At 36.9% G+C, this 19,593-nt stretch overlaps 7 protein-coding genes across 8 annotated transcripts; 6 read left to right on the forward strand and 1 right to left on the reverse strand.

The window, feature by feature from the left end:
- Positions 1 to 1,471: 1,471 nt before the first annotated feature.
- AT4G29580 (Cytidine/deoxycytidylate deaminase family protein) lies at positions 1,472 to 3,813 on the forward strand (the record flags this gene model as incomplete). 2 transcript variants are annotated; one of them, NM_001160802.2, is made up of 6 exons in its annotated part: positions 1,472 to 2,364; positions 2,730 to 2,801; positions 2,887 to 2,986; positions 3,042 to 3,101; positions 3,217 to 3,340; positions 3,423 to 3,813. In NM_001160802.2, 6 exons carry the CDS (start codon positions 1,472 to 1,474, stop codon positions 3,509 to 3,511), a joined length of 1,338 nt encoding a protein of 445 aa, NP_001154274.1. The 2 variants fall into 2 exon arrangements, with proteins under 2 accessions (NP_001154274.1, NP_194687.1); NM_119103.1 differs by lacking the exons at positions 2,730 to 2,801; positions 2,887 to 2,986; positions 3,042 to 3,101; positions 3,217 to 3,340; positions 3,423 to 3,813 and having other exon boundaries at positions 1,472 to 2,368.
- AT4G29590 (S-adenosyl-L-methionine-dependent methyltransferases superfamily protein) lies at positions 3,287 to 5,913 on the reverse strand. Its single transcript, NM_119104.4, has 8 exons — positions 5,445 to 5,913; positions 5,252 to 5,319; positions 4,983 to 5,130; positions 4,810 to 4,890; positions 4,640 to 4,726; positions 4,462 to 4,547; positions 4,244 to 4,364; positions 3,287 to 4,138 (listed from the first exon to the last, which is right to left on the reverse strand). The coding sequence occupies exons 1-8, from the start codon at positions 5,727 to 5,729 to the stop codon at positions 4,061 to 4,063; spliced, it is 954 nt and encodes a 317-aa protein (NP_194688.1). The 5' UTR covers positions 5,730 to 5,913; the 3' UTR covers positions 3,287 to 4,060.
- An 898-nt stretch (positions 5,914 to 6,811) lies between these two features.
- On the forward strand, positions 6,812 to 7,826 carry AT4G29600 (Cytidine/deoxycytidylate deaminase family protein; the record flags this gene model as incomplete). Its single annotated transcript, NM_119105.2, has 1 exon — positions 6,812 to 7,826. The coding sequence occupies exon 1, from the start codon at positions 6,903 to 6,905 to the stop codon at positions 7,824 to 7,826; it is 924 nt and encodes a 307-aa protein (NP_194689.1). The 5' UTR covers positions 6,812 to 6,902.
- Positions 7,827 to 8,717: 891 nt separating this feature from the next.
- Positions 8,718 to 9,844, forward strand: AT4G29610 (Cytidine/deoxycytidylate deaminase family protein). Its single transcript, NM_119106.2, has one exon. The coding sequence runs from the start codon at positions 8,773 to 8,775 to the stop codon at positions 9,652 to 9,654; it is 882 nt and encodes a 293-aa protein (NP_194690.1). The 5' UTR covers positions 8,718 to 8,772; the 3' UTR covers positions 9,655 to 9,844.
- Positions 9,845 to 11,187: 1,343 nt separating this feature from the next.
- On the forward strand, positions 11,188 to 12,412 carry AT4G29620 (Cytidine/deoxycytidylate deaminase family protein). Its single transcript, NM_119107.3, has one exon. It carries the CDS (start codon positions 11,217 to 11,219, stop codon positions 12,228 to 12,230), a length of 1,014 nt encoding a protein of 337 aa, NP_194691.1. The 5' UTR covers positions 11,188 to 11,216; the 3' UTR covers positions 12,231 to 12,412.
- A 1,481-nt stretch (positions 12,413 to 13,893) lies between these two features.
- Positions 13,894 to 14,565, forward strand: AT4G29630 (Cytidine/deoxycytidylate deaminase family protein; the record flags this gene model as incomplete). The annotated part of the gene is made up of 1 exon (NM_119108.1): positions 13,894 to 14,565. The coding sequence occupies one exon, from the start codon at positions 13,894 to 13,896 to the stop codon at positions 14,563 to 14,565; it is 672 nt and encodes a 223-aa protein (NP_194692.1).
- Positions 14,566 to 17,154: 2,589 nt separating this feature from the next.
- AT4G29640 (Cytidine/deoxycytidylate deaminase family protein) lies at positions 17,155 to 18,206 on the forward strand (the record flags this gene model as incomplete). Its single annotated transcript, NM_119109.2, has 1 exon — positions 17,155 to 18,206. The coding sequence occupies one exon, from the start codon at positions 17,155 to 17,157 to the stop codon at positions 18,193 to 18,195; it is 1,041 nt and encodes a 346-aa protein (NP_194693.1). The 3' UTR covers positions 18,196 to 18,206.
- Between the last annotated feature and the right edge of the window lie 1,387 nt (positions 18,207 to 19,593).

Below are 19,593 nucleotides of genomic sequence, written 5' to 3' on the forward strand. Positions count from 1 at the left end.
GACTTCTCTGACATGTTCACGTCATTATCGACTTGTGGTTTCTCAACCAAGTCCATTTGTCAGCCACTAGATCAGTTTCTTTTTTTGACAACATAAACTATTGGATGATGAAATGAATCGGTAATAATCTATTTTTTTCAGTTCTGTAGTAGTTATATAACTTTCTGAATTTAAGGTCTTGATTGTTTCTTTTTTACTTGGGATGCTTTTATGTTAATTAGTAGAATGGTTCATCTTTTTTTCCCAAATTCTGTTTATTTTCCTATTCATACTATGAAAATGTCACTAATTAAGACCATTGAATTATTTTCTACACGCTTTAGTACATTACTTTCTACTAAACTACTAAACTAATACTTACGCTTTTTAAGTAATCATAATTACAAGCAAAGTAAATTGATTTGAAAACGTTTCATGAGTCATATGAGTATTATTAGTGTATACCACTCAGAGTCTCGTTTATATTTTGTTATCTTGTGTACGGATGTGATTGTTTGTTTACATACGTAAACACACCCTGTCAAAAAACATTCAACACATGTACACGACACATATTATATATAATTGTTTGCAATTTCAATTACATATATGTATGAATTATGATGGACTTGATTATCGTCAGTAACTCAAAACACATTCTAGATTGGATGTTATTTTGAATGTAAACTGTAATTCACCACGAACCCACTATGCTAGCTAATTGCTACAGTCTACCATGCATGCACATTTGATAACTAGCATCTCACGAATAAATTTCTTAATTTTTTTCCATCTATATAACCATTATAATATTTCTATTAAGAGCTAAAGACTATTGAGCCATATTTTACTACAATCTCGTCTTCACCACATCTAGATCATTCTGCGAAACTACAAAAATAATCCTAGCTACTTTGGTTAAAAAATCGTTTGTAAATAATCCAGAGTGATTCCTAATAAGAGTCGCAATCACCTTTTGATTATCTTGTGCGTGTTACATACAGTATGTGAATGACGTTAACACCATCTTAAAAGGTACAATTCATATGCATGAACAAGCAATTTGTGAAAAATAAAATCTTTTAGTTTTCTATATATAACTATATAATAAAACTATCAAAATGTTATTAATTAAGAGTAATTTAAGACTATTAAACCATATTTTACATCTCTTTTTTACATTACTATCATCTAAAGTAGTTTTCTAGTTTTTAAAAAGATGGTTGAGTCTATCATAAGTCTTTCTGATAGTGAATATAAGAGTCACAATCACCTTCTTTTTTTATATATATATGTGTAGTGTGGATTGCGTATGTGATTGAAGATTGACGTAAACACCATTTAAAAAGTACGATACTAAATGCACACGACACAACACAACACACACCAGACCGGCTATAAATAAGTTAAGATTTTGCTTCTCCTCTTCTTATCTCTTTTCCACTCTCTCAACATAAAATCCAACAACACAACCCGAATTAAGACAAAGACAATGGCACAACCCCCAAACCCTTATGCCGCTCTCACTCCAACAGAAGCAGAATCCTCCGGCCCTTTCGAGCCCGAAACCCTTTTGCCGCTGATCAATCGGGCGCTTCCACTCGCTCAGGCTCTACCCTCGCAGTCACCCCTCGTAGCCGTCGGCCGAGGATCATCAGGTCGGACCTTCTTAGGCGTCAATGTGGAATTACCAGGTTTGTCTCCTCTCCACTCCATCCACGCCGGGCAGTTCCTTGTCGTCCATCTCGCCCTCAACAACGAGCGAACACTCAACTGCTTAGCCTTCTCCTCAAACGGCTCCTACTTCGACCCTCCATGTCCCCACTGCTGCCAACTTCTTCAAGAAATCCGAAATGCGTCTAGTACCAAACTCTTGATCACGGACCCATCCCGCCAGCGCGACATGTCTCTTTCGACCTACCTTCCGCAAAAATATTTGTCCCTCTACAATGAGGTCCCGAAATACTTCTTCGCTCGCCTTCTCGACGAAAATCGCAATAACGGCCTCACCCTCATTAATCCCAATCCCATCAGAGACTGCCTAGATTCCGAAATTTGTAACCATCTAAGCTGCAGGGCTCTAAAGGCGGCTAACCGATCGTACGCGCCGTATAGCAAGTCTCCGTCTGGAGTGGCGCTCATGGATTTTCAAGGGAGAGTGTACAGTGGATGGAGCATTGAATCTGTGGCGAACCCTATTTTGGGGGCAGCACAAGCTGCACTGGTTGACTTCATGACTAATGGTGGCGGCCACGAGTTCAATAACATAGTCCGAGGGTTTCTGGTGGAGAAGAGAGATGCGAAGTTGAGTCACTTGGCCACGGCGAGGGAGATTCTAAATAAGGTAGCCCACTTCAGCTTCATTTTACGTGTCTTACATTGCCAGTAGCCGGTGAAGTCCTCAGAATAATGTGAGAAGCGAGACGAGAACTCATCCTTAAACATTAAAAAAAAATATGATCCTATAAGTCCTCAGAAATATGATACAATAATTATGGCAAATGTAAGGGAAAATATTAACCTAGTTGGGCTAGCTATTACGTTTATATCAGTTATGAAACTGAAGATAATAAATAATATGATACATTTATATAAGTGTTTTCTTCTTGGGTTCATGGTAGTACGTTAATAGCATCAATGCACTTAGAAATACCTTCTTTGTTACTGTATTACATTATTTAATTGACATTGAACCATATATAATAATCTGAAATGATACAGTTGTAGACTCTCTCTCTTTTTTTCTAAAGCAAAATACAGTGTTTTTTTACTCATGAATCTCCATCAATGAGTGAAAAAGAGGATTTTGCAAACATATTAAAGTAGACATGGTGTCAGAATTTTTATTAGTTTGAAGTTTATGATTGAATCCTATTTACACAAGTATGAAAATAAATTTGGTTTTAGGGACATAAACTCTAAACGACGCCGTAATATTCATCATGGGACAATCTACAAAACCGGCGACGAAAAAACCCTAAAATTTATTTTAGGCGTTAATTACAAAGTGATTATTTGTATCTCATGGATTAGGTATTGCTGTCATCTAGAGTTTTGTTTAGGATATGGAAGCAGTCGACGAACCACCGATGCGCAAACGGAAAGTTGACGAGTTGATGCACGTAGATAAATATTTGTCTCTACCACTGATTTCAGGGCTCAAACCTTGAGTTGATACACGTAGATAAATATAATTCTAGATTCTGTGCCCTTATGACTTACCATATAATTGCTGAGGCTGTTGATCCATCCAACGATTCACGTTTCACTTTCCAGACACGTGTTACGAGAGCTACATGTCAGAAAGATGAAGACCTGAGGATACTGACTGAAGTCTGTAGAATTAAACCAAAGATTCAAGGTGAATTGCTTTATGGTTTTGATTAGTTGATTGTTCTTTTTGTTATCATAATGTTGCTGATGCTGGAAAATGTTGTAAAAAGGTACTGGAGAACAAAGCGATGGAATGACGAAGCTATTGATGGTTTCTACAAAGGCTATCTACCTAAGTGGATATCGGATGATATTTTGATGCCATGCAGTGAGTAAGATCAGTTTTATGAGGTGCAAGAATCAGAGATCCGAGAACACAACTGGCTTAATCTATACACTGAAATCGCATTATACTCGATGTGGGAAGGAGACATGAGGCTCGAGTCTGTGCCGCTGCAGATAATGAAGGTCATTGTAGAGACTCGTGAAGCTGTGGAGTCAAATGAAAAGTTGATGGCTGGGAATGCAATCTTCTACATTAGTTTCAAATACTTGAATGCTCCTCATGGCCCACCTCAATACCACAGAGCCATTGTAAGAAGAACCGTTGATGGGATTCCAGGACATGTTTCTCTTGAGTTGAAGTGTTGGCTCCATGATCTGTGAAAAGAGAATCCAGTTCTCGAAGAAAAGTATTATCGTCAAATTTGCGAATCTGGCTTCAGATTCTTTATATGACATTGTTATTAGTGTTGAGAGAGTGGCACATTCTTTATAAACAAGATTTCAGAAGTTCCCTTGTCTTAATCGAAGAATTAGTTTCCTCGGTCTCTACTATGTGTATACATGATGTGCTTGGATCTCAGGTTTAAACCATGGGGAGTTTTCTAGAGTAAACAACGTACATAGGATCTGAACGCCCTGGATTTGGAGATATATCAACGGCCTGGATTGATCAAAAGTTGAAACGAATTCATCAGAAAGAAAGAGTAAAGGAATCTCTTAGAAGGCTTTCTCTGAGAAGGAGTGTTGATGAAATATACAGAAATACCTGAGGAGCTTCAAATCCTCCGGCGTAGTGAAAGTATGATCCAACAATGAGAGCATGATCTGCGTCGCCAGTTGATGTCCATATCGAGATTGCTTTAGTAAAGAAGCAACGGTTCGAGAAGCTGCAAAGAAAAAGGAAGTGATCAGGTTGAAACCATGCGAATATGTATATCATCATTACGGTTTCACAAGACTTGATAGGTTCATTTTAGAGAGAACCTCATTAGAGCGAGTCCTCCGGGCTTAAGGATTCTGTTCATTTCCTTGAACACTTCAAGCGGCTTTGTAAGATAATCCACACTTACCTATTAATGAAATACCAAGAAACATATAAATTTGTAAGAACTTGAGGTTCTCAGTTAAGAGATAAATGAGAAAGTTTGGTCATACCACATACCACATTGGTTATAACTTGGAAAGAATTGTCTTCAAAAGGCAGATTTGAATTGAGATTTAAGTCTTGGACTATGTACTCGGTGAGAACCTGAAAGAGAGTATTAGATCCTATGATATGACGATCCATCTCATCTCTAAGTAGTACAATACATAATATTGAATCTTCTTTACCGGATTTCGCTTAAGCTCTTCTTCATTCATACCCATTCCAACTATTCGTTCTTGCCTATACCCCGGTGGATAATGACTGACCTATGTAACATCATAACAGCCAATACTCTTAACTTGAGAGATTTCTCAACAGAAACTAAAAAAGATCAAAAGGATTTGGATTTAGTACATACCCAACTGCTACACATATCGAGTATGCTCACTCCTGGAGTATCGCTCTGAGGCAAAACCTTGGAGTAATACTTTGTCAATGCAGCTATAGCTGGATCATCAATGTGTGTCACAAACCTTGGAGCTTCGTAGAATGTTGAATCAGACGACCTTAGGACACAAGTCAACAAGATCTAAGTATGTCCCAAAGCAAAAATATAGCTCAAGCATGCCTTTAAGATAAGAAAACAGAGCAAGACAATAACAAAAGCTTGGAATTGTTGTATCTTACTCATCGTATCTCTGGAAATCTTCTTCTTTGAAAGGGAAAGTCTCTGGCCAATCCACCTTATTCAACGCCTAAAACCAAGCAAAAGAGTTCAAATTTCATAAAGCTACAAACTTTGACCAATTAAACGACATTTCGATTTCTGAATCCCTAAAGGTACAAACTTTGAACAATTAACTAAAGAGAGTAAAGAGACCTGTTCGACGGGAGAAGGATTGGTCTGCCTAGCGGAAGCAATGAAAGATTTACCGCCAAATTTACCGGACATATTGTTGTTCATCCACAAAGAAGCGCCGCCAAAACCACCGAGAACCAACCGGCGACGTGAAGAAGCACGAATCCAACTGTGGAAAGGTTTCGAAGCAGTTGTCGGAAGATTCAGAGCCGAGGAAGCTCGGAGGAAAGGAGAGTTTCCGGTGGAGGAGAAAATCGGAGGTAGAGGATTGGATCTCAGGCTGAGAAAATTAGCCGTTTTTGACATTGTTTCATTAATTGTTGGGTTTTGTCTGATTTGTAAAAAGGTTTGAACTTTGCAAGACAGAACATGACGATGAAGATGATGTGTCGCATATCGATCGATGAAGATGACGATTCGAGTTTAGTGATCCAAACCACTCTTACGTGGTCGTTTCTCTCTGTTTGGGGCTTTTCTTTACTTTTTACAAAGTTATGGGGAGTAACTGTAAAAATATAATAACGTTTATTGTTACAAAAATTAGAGTAACACAATCATCCTTCTTAAAACGTTTCAATCCATATTCACTCAAAAAATTAACTGGAATCCATATTTTTCGAACAAATATATATCATACATTTAAGTTCAAAATGATCTACCCAAAGTGCTCATTTCTGAACAAGATTCAATTTTAAACACAAAGAGAAAATATATATATAGCATGGACTTAGAGTATTATTTGATATTTTTATATTGTCACAATCTCACACAAACTCAATGAATTTAATTATAACTTTTTAAGAATAAGATTCCCAATTTTCATACCATGAATTTATGACTAATCAAGACTATTGAATTTTATTTTTTTAACCATTCTTTAGTATAGAATTTAAAAAAAAAAAAAAAAACTAACCTTACTTACTTTTAAAAGCAATTTTGTTTTGAGAAATGGTTCATGAGTCAGCATGAGTCTTGATGACGGAGATACAGTCATAATCTCGTTTATATTCTTGCCTGTCCATGTAATTCTTTACCTATATTAATTAGTACTATTCAAACCATTAAATGTTACTACTCAGTAAAAGTTAATTAAGAACTACTTAGTCTTCCTCGAATAAATACTCTTCATTACAGTACATTACTTTATACTAACTAGAAAATTAACCCTAATTACTACTTTGCTTTAAAAGCTAGTTCATGAATGTTGATCGTCACAATCACCTTTTTTTAATCTTGAAGTTCACACACTAACTATTGTTTTGAGTATACGAATGACCTAAACACGATTTTAAAAAGTCCTTTCACAATATGCAAACAGACACGACACACCTATATAAATAGGCAAAGACTCAATACCACTTCTCATCTCATTTCATATCTCTCAACCAAAAAAAAACTCGAAACACGATCCTAAATGGCCCAACGTCCTAACTTGTTAACTCATTTCCAAAATCTCGTGTAGAATCTCAAAACAGGGCAATGGCGGCACAAGATAAGTACAAGTTCGTTTTCACTGCCAAAGAAGCAGCATCGGAAGGTGTCACCGAACCCATCAGACTTCCAAAGCTGATCAGAAAGGCGATGTCTCTGGCTCGGGGTCCAATCTCCAAATACAAAGTCGGAGCCGTTGGACGCGCATCATCGGGTCGGGTCTATTTAGGCGTCAATGTCGAATTCCCAGGTCTTCCTCTTCACCACTCCATCCACCCCGAGCAATTCCTCGTCACCAACCTCGCACTAAACTCCGAGAAAGGTCTCCGTCAGTTAGCAGTCGCCATCTCTAGTGACTGCATCGAATTCGGCGCGCCGTGCGGAAACTGCCGCCAGTTTCTTATGGAGACCAGCAACGAGCTTGACATCAAAATCCTGCTCAAATCAAAGCATGAAGCAGAAGGATCATTCTCGAGCCTTAAGCTCCTCCTTCCGTACAGATTCACCCCTGACGACGTCCTCCCAAAGGGTTCCCCTCTCCTTCTCGAGAAGCGCGATAACTGCCTCACCCTTTCGGGTTCTACCGAAGAGATATGCTCATCAGATTGTTCCCATTTGAAGTGCAAGGCTCTAGCCGCGGCAAACAATTCGTTCTCTCCGTACACTGAGTCTCCGTCGGGAGTGGCGCTGCAGGATGACGAAGGGAAGTGGTACCGTGGATGGTACATTGAATCAGTGGCGTATAGCCCAAGTTTGGGACCGGTACAAGCTGCTCTGGTTGATTTCGTGGCTCGTAGCCGAGGGAAAGGGTTCAATAAGATCGTAGAAGCGGTGCTTGTGGAAAAGAATAACGCGAGGGTGAGTCAAGAGCGCACGGCGAAGATGATTTTAGACACTATAGCAGCTCCGAACTGCGATTTCAAGGTTTTCCATTGCTACGTGGATCTCCAAAAAAAGTTTATTACTGAATAGTGATAGATAAGAAAAATCTATACTACTAGTAAGGAAAATAATAGCCAGTAGGGAATTACACTGGCCTTCGTTATTTAACTATTTTATTATCCTATCATAATTATGCTTTGTTTACTTCTTGGTTGGGTTCGTTAAACCTTTTGATAATGTCACAGAATCATATTTATGTTGTGTTTTCTTCTTTGGTTCAAGTTACCTTTCAGTGGTGTCAGTATAAATATATTTATAATGATGTTTTGTTTTGCTTCTTTGGTTCATGTTACCTTACGAAATTAATTGGTGAATTGCTTCTCTTCTAAAATGTGAACAAAAACTTTTTTATTGTTTTTGAAAAAACGGAAAGAAACAAAAATATGTCTTCGAATGGATCTTCTTTATGAGTAAGACAAAAGCCTCATTTGCAAAAATATCAAGGTGGGGAATAAGTGGACCATTGAGGAACAATAAAACTATCACAGAATTTCAGAAGAGTTGGTTTCATAATTGAATATAAACATTTTTTTCGTAAACGAGGGTAACAACTTCTTTCTGAACTCCTAATATTGTCTAATTACAGAAGTATAATGCTGTATATATCATTTCCCTTAGACCGACCATTAGCAAGCAATAGATGCCATGAGATTAGTCTACTTGCAAAAGTATAAAGGTGTATCATTACAATACATAAGTTAAAAGTTAGGAGGTTCCAGGAAGTGGGGTTTGGTAAATATAGTCAAAGGTTGAAATATTTTTGAGAATTTCTTTTTTTGGTATAATGTTGAGATATTTTTGAGAATTGATTGAGACATAGAAGTGTGATTTCTCTGTTCTGTCCACGTCATCTTGGGTACGCATGTGATTTGATTCTTTATGTTATTATTTATGTTCGTCTGTATTTCTTTGAAAGCGTGTTATATATAAAAAATCTCATTGACATAAACACTTGAGGTAGATACAAATTAAGAAAATGAAGTTCGTTTACACTCCCAGCGAAGCAGCAGAGGAGGGCGTCCGCGGACCCTCGGACCTTCCAAAGCTGATCGACAAGGCTATGTCACTCGCTCGGGCTCCAGTCTCCACATTCAAAGTCGGAGCAGTTGGACTCACATCATCGGGCGAAGTCTTCTTAGGCGTCAATGTCGAGTTCCCAAATCTCCCTCTTCACCACACCATCCACGCCGAGCAGTTCCTCGTCACCAACCTCGCTCTCAACTCCATGAAAAAGCTCACTCATATAGCTGTCTCCGTCACCGGCACCATCTTCGGTGCACCATGTGGCCACTGCCGCCAGTTTTATCAAGAAATGCGCAACGCTCCTGAAATCGAAATCTTGATCAAAAGACCAAAAGACGGCATAGACGAGTTCATGAGCCTCAAGAGCCTCATGCCGGAAAGATTCGGCCCTGATAGTATCCTTCCGGAAGATGCCTCCCTCCTTCTCGAGCAGCGCGATAATAGCCTCGTCCTCTCGGATCCCGAAGAGATATGCTCTGATCCAGAGGATTGTTCCCATACCAAGTGCAGGGCTCTAGCGGCGGCGAACAAATCGTACGCGCCGTACAGCAAGTGTCCGTCTGGAGTTGCGCTGATTTGCGGAGGGGAAGTGTATAAAGGATGGTACATTGAATCTGTTGCGTATAACCCAAGTTTAGGGCCAGTAGAAGCTGCACTGGTTGATTTTGTGGCTCGTGGCGGAGGCAAAGAGTTCAATGAGATCACTGAAGTGGTGCTGGTGGAGATGAAAGATGTGAAGGTGAGTCAAGAGGCCACGGCGAGGACTTTTTTGGACAAGATTGCCCCCAAGTGCGATTTCAAGGTCCTTCATTGCTATAAGACCAATAAAAATTAAAGCATATTTAAGGCAAATAATCTTAAATATGCTTTAATTTTTAAGATTGGATTATTATGCTTTGTTGTCTTCTTGATTTAATTATTATGCTTTGTTGTCTTCTTGGTTGGATTTATAAGACCCTTTTATTAAGTCGTCATCACTGACAAACTTCTACTAAGTGCACAATTAAGGAATAGTCAAATTGTCTCAGAATTTAATGATCTATTGAAAATAATTTTTCATAATCATAAAAGATGGTAACAACAAATCTTTCTGAATCCCTAAAAATGTCTAATTACAAAAGTATATATAAAGCTGTATAATTTTCCCTAGGCCGACCATAAGCATAACAAATAGCAAAGATGCTATGAGATTAGTCTAATTGCAAAAGTATATAGAAGTGTATCATTTCAACTTTGAATTTGTGAGTTGTGCTAGCTATTTTCTTCTTTTCCCAAAAAAATCATATGTTTACTAAATTTAAAATCGTCTATCAAAAAAGCACCCATTCGATCCGAGGGTCATTTGCAATTTCAAAGAAGTAAATATCGATGTATATAATGGACTTAATAATTATTGTCACAGTCTCACAAGTACTATGCAATCAATTTAGTTATCTAGTTCCCAATTGTTATCTAGTATTTACTAGTCATACCATGAAATCATGTGCCTAATTAAAGACTTTATAATTATTGTTTTTTACAACTCTTCAGAACAGTTATCCTAACTATCAGTATAAAGCAAATTAGCTTTGAAAATGGTTCATGAGTCGTCATGAGTCTTGTTGGCAACGGATACAGTCACAAGTCATAACCTCGTTTAGATTTTGTAATCTTGCGTGTACATGTCATTCTTCACCCTTACGGTAAACACGTTATTTAAAAAGCATTCAACGTGCACATTTTTTTACCATTCTTTAGTATAGTACATTTTACAAGAGTGCTAGAGTAACCGTAAACAACTTAAAAGCAAATCTGTTATGAAAATTGTTCATGAGTCTTGATGACGGAGGGACATCACATTTCACATAATCTCGTTTATATTCTTGCATGTGCATGTAATTCTTTACATACGTGATAAACACATTTTTAGAAGCATTTTATATACATCTAACACACATCACACATCTTGTACTATTTTTAGTTTGAAATTTTCAAACACATAATTCTATATCAGATTTGACACTATCAAAATAATCGCTATGCTACAGGCTGCTACGGACAATTGAACTAGCATTAAATTTGATCAATATTACTGTTCAAATCATTGAATGTTAATGCTAAATAAAAGTTAAGAACTATCATTATATTACTTTATATTCTATATACTAACTAGAAAATTAACCCTAACTACTTTGCTTAAAAAGCTAGTTCATGAATGTTGATTGTCACAATCACCTTTTTATCTTGTAGTTCACACACTAACGTATTGTTTGCGTATACGAATGACCTAAACACGATTTTAAAAGTGCTTACACAATAAGCACACAGACACAACACATCAATATAAATAGGTAAAGACCTAATCTCACTTCTCATCTCATTTTCATAGCTCTCAACATAAAATCACAAAACACGACAATGGCACAACGTCCTAACTTGTTATCTCATTTGCAAGATCTGGTCACCAAATTTAAAAACATGACAATGGCACAAGATCGGTTCAAGTTCGTTTTCACTGCCAACGAAGCAGCGTTGGAAGGTGTCACCGACCCCATCAGACTTCCAAATCTGATCAGAAAGGCGATGTGTCTCGCTCGGGCTCCAATCTCCAAATACAAAGTCGGAGCCGTTGGACGCGCATCATCAGGTCGGGTCTACTTAGGCGTCAATGTCGACTTCCCAGGTCTTCCTCTTCACCACTCCATCCACGCCGAGCAATTCCTCGTTACCAACCTCGCACTCAACTACGAGAAAGACCTCTGTAAGTTAGCCGTCGCCATCTCTACTGACGGCCTCGAATTCGGCACACCGTGCGGAAACTGCCTCCAATTTCTTATGGAGATGAGCAACGCGCTTGATATGAAAATCCTGTCCAAACCAAAGCATGAAGCAGGATCATTCTCGAGCCTTAGACTCCTCCTTCCGAACGTCCTCCCGAAAGGTTCCCCTTTCCTTCTCGAGAAGCGCTATAACTGCCTCACCCTCTCGGGTTCTGCCGGAGAGATATGCTCATTAGATTGTTCCCATTTGAAGCGCAGGGCTCTGGCCGCGGCAAACAATTCGTTCTCGCCGTACACCGAGTCTCCGTCGGGAGTAGCGCTGCTGGATAACGACGGGAACTGGTACCGTGGATGGTATATTGAATCAGTGGCGTCGAACCCTAGTTTGGGTCCGGTACAAGCTGCGCTGGTTGATTTCGTGGCTCGTAGCCGAGGCAAAATGTTCAATAAGATCGTCCAAGCGGTGCTGGTGGAAAAGAATAACGCGAGCGTGAGTCAAGAGCGCACAGCGAAGATAATTTTAGACACTATAGCTCCGAACTGCGATTTCAAGGTCTTTCATTGCTCCGTGGATTGCGCAAAAAGACTGAAGTATCTTCGTGAAACCCTGGTGATAGATACGTTAGGGGATTACACTGGTCTTCATTATTAAACTAATTTATTATTCTATCATAATTATGCTTTTTGTTTACTTCTTGGTTTGGTTTGGTTCGTTAAAACCTTTTAGATTTTTAATAATGTCATAGAATCATAATTACGTTATGTTTTCTTCTCCGGTTCATGTTACTTTTAATTTCAGTGGTGTCAATATATAATATATTCTAATTATGTTTTATTTTCTTCTTTGGTTCATGTTACGTTTTTGATATAATTTCAATGTAGTAATCTTACGATCTAAAATCACTTTGTGCTTAATTATAAATGTCACCTTACGAATATTAATTTGTGAATTGCTTCTCTTCTAAAATGTGAACACAAACTTTTTTACTGTTTTTACAAAATGCAGAAAATATGTCATTTTTGTCCCAAAAAAAAAGAATGAATCTCCATTAATGAGTAAGAGAAAAAGTCTCGTTTGCAAAAAATGTCAAGGTGGGGAAGAAGGGTGGACCATTTACCACTGATACTTTCTTATTATTTATGGTAATTTTTATTTTTTGTAGCAATACTAATCAAGTGTAACACATTATTAAATGTAGCATATACAATTTTTCCCATACTAAATTATGATTCTTTTCTTTAAAAAAGTTTCAGTCCATAACTTAAGAAACATTTATCTGGAACTAACTTAAGAAACATAGAATCACATGAACTTTTAATTTGTGTATAGTAAGCTTATTTTCGAACCAATATACCATACATTTTTTAGTTCAAAGTGATCTACCCAAAGTACTCGTTTCTGAACAAGATTCAATTTCAAAGACAAAGAGTAAATGAAAATTCATGTATATCATGGACTTGAGTATTATTAGATATTTTTATATTGTCAAAATCTGACTCACTATTCAATGAATTTAATTATCACTTTTGTGAATAAGATTCCCAATTTTTGTTTGTTTCAGTATCATACCATGAATATGTGACTAATTAAGACTACTGAGTTTTCTTTTTTTTTAAACCATTTTTTAGTACAATACTTTCTACAAGACTACTAAAATAACCCTAACTACTTAAAAAAAAATTGTTTTGAGATATGGTTGAGTCATTATGAGTCTTAATGAGGGAGATACAGTCATAATCTCGTTTATATTCTTGCGTGTGCATGTAATTATTTACTTACGTGGTAAACACCATTTTAAAAGCATTCATATACACCTAACACATATCACATATCAAGTCATTTTAGTTTGCAATCTTCAAACACATATTCAATATCAGATTTGACACTATCAAAATAATCGCTATGCTACAATCTACCGACAATTGAACTAGCATTTTACAAATAAACTTCTTAATTTTTATCTATATTACTATTAAACCATTAAAATGTTACTACTAAATAAACGTTAAGGACTTTTAGTCCTCATTACGTTAATGTTTATTTATATATACTCTTCATTACATTACTTTATACTAACTAAAAAACTAACCCTAATTACTTTGCTTATAAACTAGTTCATGAATGTTGATATTCACAGTCACCTTTTTTAATCAATTGTAGTTCATACACTAACATATTGTTTGCGTATACGAATGACCTAAACACAAGTTTTAATAAGTACTTACACAATAGGCACACAGACACAACACATCTATATAGATAGGTAAAGACATAATCTCACTTCTCATGTCATTTCATATCTCAAAACACGACAATGGCACAAGATCAGTACAAGTTCGTTTTCACTGCTAAAGAAGCAGAATCGGAAGGCGTCACCGAACCCATGAGGCTTCCAAATCTGATCGGAAAGGCGATGTCACTCGCTCTGGCTCCAATCTCCAAATACAAAGTCGGAGCCGTTGGACGCGCACGATCGGGTCGGATCTACTTAGGCGTCAATGTCGAATTACCAGGTCTTCCTCTTCACCACTCCATCCACGCCGAGCAATTCCTCGTCACCAACCTCGCACTCAACTCCGAGAAAGGCCTCCATCTGTTAGCCGTCACCATCTCTACTGACGGTAACGATTTCGGCGCACCGTGTGGAAACTGCCGCCAGTTTCTTATGGAGATCAGCAAAGCCCTTAACATCAAAATCCTGCTCAAATCAAAATATGAAGCAGAAGGGTCATTCAAGAGCCTTAGACTCCTCCTTCCGGACAGATTCTCTCCCGACGATGTCCTCCCAAAGGGTTCCCCTCTCCTTCTCGAGAAGCGCCATAACTGCCTCAGCCTTTCGGGTTCTGCCGAAGAGATATGCTCATCAGATTGTTCCCATTTGAAGTGCAAGGCTCTAGCCGCGGCAAACAATTCGTTCTCGCCGTACACTAACTCTCCGTCGGGAGTGGCGCTGCAGGATGACGACGGGAACTGGTACCGTGGATGATACATTGAATCAGTGGCGTCTAGCCCTAGTTTGGGACCGGTACAAGCTGCGCTGGTTGATTTCGTGGCTCGTGGCCTAGGTAAAGGGTTTGATAAGATCGTCGAAGCGGTGCTGGTGGAAAAGAAAAATGCGAGGGTGAGTCAAGAACGCACAGCGGAGATGATTTTAGACACTATAGCAGCTCCAAACTGTGATTTCAAGGTCTTCCATTGCTACGAGGATCTCGTAAAAAAAATGAATTATATTACAATACCGGAGGTAGAGAACGGTAAAAAAGGATACATAGTAAGGAAATAATACGCCAGTAGGGGATTACACTGGTCTTCGTTATTGAACTATTTTATTATCCTATCATAATTATTATGCTTTGTTGTCTTCTTGGTTGGGTTCATTAAACCTTTTAATAATGTCATAGAATCATAATTATGTTTTGTTTTCTTCTTTGGTTCATGTTACCTTTTACTATAATTTCAGTGTAGTAATCTTAACATCTCAAATCACTTTGTACTTATAAATGTCAGCTTACGAATATTTAAGAGTTGCTTCTCTTCTATAATGTGAACAAAAACTTCTTTTTTTGCTTTTTGCAAAACCAGAAAAAAATAGTCTGAATCTCCATTAATGAGTAAGATAAAAAATTCTCATTTGCAAACATATCCAGGTGGGGAATAAGTGGACCATTGATTGACCACTGGCAAATTTCTACTATAGTACACAACGGAGGAACAATAAAACTATCTGATTTCATAATTGAATATATATATTTTTCATAAAAGATGGGAACAACTTCTTTATGAACCCCTAAAAATTAAATGTATAATTATAAAAGTATAATGCTGTATCATTTTCCCTAGACCAATCCTAAACATAACAAATAGCAGTAGAAGCTTAGTCTAATTACAAAATTATAAAGTGTATCATTGCAACTTGAACCGTAACCAGGTAACCTCCATGGTAAAAAGTTAAAAGTTATGAGGTTCAAGAAGGTGGGATTTTCTAAGAATTTTGTTGAGAATTGAGACATAAAAGTGATTTCTCTGTTCTGTTCACATCATCTTACGTGCGCATGTAATTTGATTCTTTATGTTACTCTTTATTTCTTTGTAGCCTGTTATAAATAAAATTAAATGTACAATTGATAAATGTAGGATATACTATTTAAAAACATAAGGATACAGATGTTAATTACGTCATTTTTAATAACCGTATGATGTATTCCCAGAAAGATATTGTATGCAATAATGGCAATACCAATTTTTATTATCATGGACATTTAGGTTGCTTAACTACTCGTATAATCTAAGCTGAAACCCATTCACAGAAAATGTCATGCATGTGCTTATTAGTTTTGTGAGCTGATTTCCACTCTTTTTATAAAGTTTTTCTCCTTCTCATTCATTTCTCTTTTTTATTATGAAGGACTTTAATTAATGTTTATTATTTTAAATAGTTTTCAATCCATTCTTCACTTAAAAAATTAACTGGAAACTTAATAAACATAATCATATCACATAGTTTGAACTTTGAATTTGTGAGTTGTGCTCGCTTGTTTTTTTCCAAAAAAGAATCATAATATATATTAAAATTGAAATGGTCTACCAAAAAAACACTCATTCGCAATCAGTTTAGTTATCATTTTATGAATAAAATTCTCAAGTGAGGTCTATTTTACTTATTTATTCCTTGAAATTATGTGCCTAAGGAAAGACTGCTATATAATTAATTTTCTTACATCTCTTCAGCACAGTTGGTTTCTACAAACTACTAAAGTAATCCTAACTACTATAAAGCAAATTAGCTTTGATAAATGATTAGTGAGTCATCATGAGTCTTGTTATCGACGGATACAGTCACAACCTTGTTTATATTTTGTAATCTTGCGTGTGCGTGTCATTCTTCACGTACAATGTAAACACGTTATTTTAAAAGCATTCAGCATGCATACATCACACATATCTAGACTTTACTAATCTAGTAATAGTTTGTTTTGTCAAAGTTAATCCAGTCTAGTAATAGTTAGTGTGCATTTTCTAAGAAAAAAGGAACAATTATTTATACCATGGACTTGAAATCTTGATTATCATCAATTATTTTTCCGTCTAAATAAATCAAACACATTCTATATCGTATGTGTGACCACTAAATCACGAGTAAACATATATAGAATTTACCAACATTTGAACTAGTATTTTACAAATTAACTTCAAATTATCTTTTTTTTAAATCTTTATAACTCTTCAATTCAAACCATCAAAAATGTTACTACTTGCGAGTTAAGGACTCTAGACCATTCTTTTCCACTCTTCATTACATGTACTTTATATTAAGCAAGAAAATAACCCTAATTACTACTTTGCTTAAAATTTCATAAGTCTTGAAGTGGATCACGTCACCTTTATTTCTTTTATTATAATTAGTTTCGTATGCTAATGAGTAACGACGTAAACACGATTTTAAAAGTAACTTTTGAATAATCACACGGACACGGCACATCTATATAAATAGCGAGAGACTTGAGTCCACTTCTCATCTCATTTCCAATCTCTTAACACAAAATCTCAAACACGATCCCAAAATCACACAGAGACAATGGCACAACAGTACAAGTTCGTTTTCACTGCCGAACAAGCCGCATCCGAAGGTGTCACCGACCACAAGAAACTTCCGAAGCTAATCAGAAAGGCTAGGAATCTCGTTAAAGCACCAAGCAAAGTCGGAGCCGTTGGACGCGCATCATCTGGTCGATTCTACTTAGGCGTCAATGTAGAATTTAAAGGTCTTCTTCCTCATTTTTCCATCCACGCTGAGCAATTCCTGATCGCCAACCTTGCCCTCAATTCCGAGCCAAAACTCACTCACTTAGCCGTCTCCGATAATGGCACCGTCTTCCAAGACCCGTGCTACGACTGCACCCGCTTTCTTAAGGAGATCAACAATGCACATCAAATTGAAATTCTGATCAAAAACGCTCACGGCCGAGACGGATCATTCAAGAGCCTCGAGAGCCACATGCCAGACGAATTCGGCTCCGAAAGTATCCTCTCGGCAGAACCCTCTCTCCTTCTCATGGAGCGCGATAACTGTCTCGCCCTCATCGATGAAGATTCCGCCGCCGGAGGGATCTCCTCCAATGCGGACCTTTGTTCCTTTCTAAAGTTGGAGGCTCTAAAGGCGGCGAACAAATCATACGCGCCATACAGAAAGTGTCCGTCAGGGGTGGCGCTGTTTTGCGAAGGGGAAGTGTATGCAGGATGGTACATTGAAACAGTGGATCGGACCATTAGTTTGGGGCCAGTACAAGCGGCGCTGGTTGATTTCATAGCTCGTGGCGAAGGCAAAGGGTTCGATAAGATCACTGGAGCTGTGCTAGTGGAGAAGAAGGATGCGAAGGTGGGGCAAGAGGACACGGCGAGGAAGCTTCTAGAGAAGATAGCAGCTCCGAACTGCGATTTCAAGGTCTTCCATTGCCAGGAGGAGCGTAAAGATTGGATCACCGGAGCTGTGCTAGTGGAGAAGAAGGATGCGAAGGAGGGGCAAGAGGGGAAGCTTCTAGAGAAGATAGCAGCTCCGAACTGCGATTTCAAGGTCTCCCATTGCGACGAGGAGCTCAAAGATTGGATCAAACTATAATTAAAGGGATAAGTACTTTATATTTATACGATGATGATAGTTAACTGATGCATTACTACTATGATAGATAAAAAAAAAGTTAATACAAAGGATGAAATAAGCCAATAGGGGAAAGACATTGGTCTTGGTTATTAAACCATCATCGTAGTTTATGTTTTGTTTTCTTCTTCGCAGGGTTCATGTTACCTGCACTCATAAATAATGTCAATGCAGTAATCTTACGATCTTAAAACACTATGCACTTATAAATACAATGTCAACTTACGAATATTATTTAGTGAATTGCTTCTTTTCAAAAATGTGAACAATAGCCTCTTTATTGTTTTGCAAAAGCAAAAATAGATAAAAAATGCTTTTGCATGACTCTCAATTAATAAGTTAGACTAAGTGAATTATATTTTACCACTTTTTGAGTACATTACTTTCGACGAAACTACTAAAGTAATACTAACTTCTATAAAGCAATTATGCTTTGAAAATGGTTCATGAGTCATCCTGAGTTTTGATGACGGATACGGACAGAAACTCGTTTATATTTTGTAATCTTGCGTGTACATGTGATTATTCACATACGAGGTAAAAACACTATTTCAAAGCATTATATTCAACATGCACACACTTCACATATCTAGTAAAAGTAAGTTTGCAATTTTCAAAGACAAAGGGAATATCTATGTGTATTGTGTGGACTTGATATATTAGATTTTTAGATGCTTTCTTTTCAATATTAATAACGTATATACATTTTCTATATCATATTCTACGAGTAACCACTATCCTACGATCTACCAACATTTGAACTAGCATTTCACGAATAAATTTTCTTAATTTTTATTTTTTTTGGGTAAGTATATGATTCTTAGTAGAATTTTTATTACTATTATTTTTCTTCTTCTATGCAACTATTCAAACTATCAAAATGTTATGAATTTAGAGTTAAGGACTAATGATTTATATTTTACCACTCTTCATTACATTTATACTAACCTAGAGTAATATTCATAATTATATTTGTTAAAATGCTATTTCATAAGTCTTGCTAGTCACACTCACCTTTTTTTTTAACTTGTAGTGTTGGTTGCGTATGTGATTAACATAAACACCATTTTGATTTTTATCTACATTACTATTCAACCCATTAAAACGTTACTATTAATAGTTAAGGACTTATTGAATAATCTTTTACTACTTTAGATTATATTGCTTTCTACTAAACTAGAAAAATAATCTTAACTATGTTGCTAAAAAAATGGGTTCATGAGTCTTAATAGTCACAATCAAATTTTTCATCTTGTTGTATTGTTATCTTAATTGCAATGATGTAAGCTCCATTTTAATTTATTTATATATTACTCTTTTAACCATCAAAATATTATTAATTACGAGTCAGGACTATTG

The sequence above is a fragment of the Arabidopsis thaliana genome, chromosome 4, assembly GCF_000001735.4.
Source record: "Arabidopsis thaliana chromosome 4, partial sequence".
NCBI lineage: Eukaryota > Viridiplantae > Streptophyta > Magnoliopsida > Brassicales > Brassicaceae > Arabidopsis > Arabidopsis thaliana.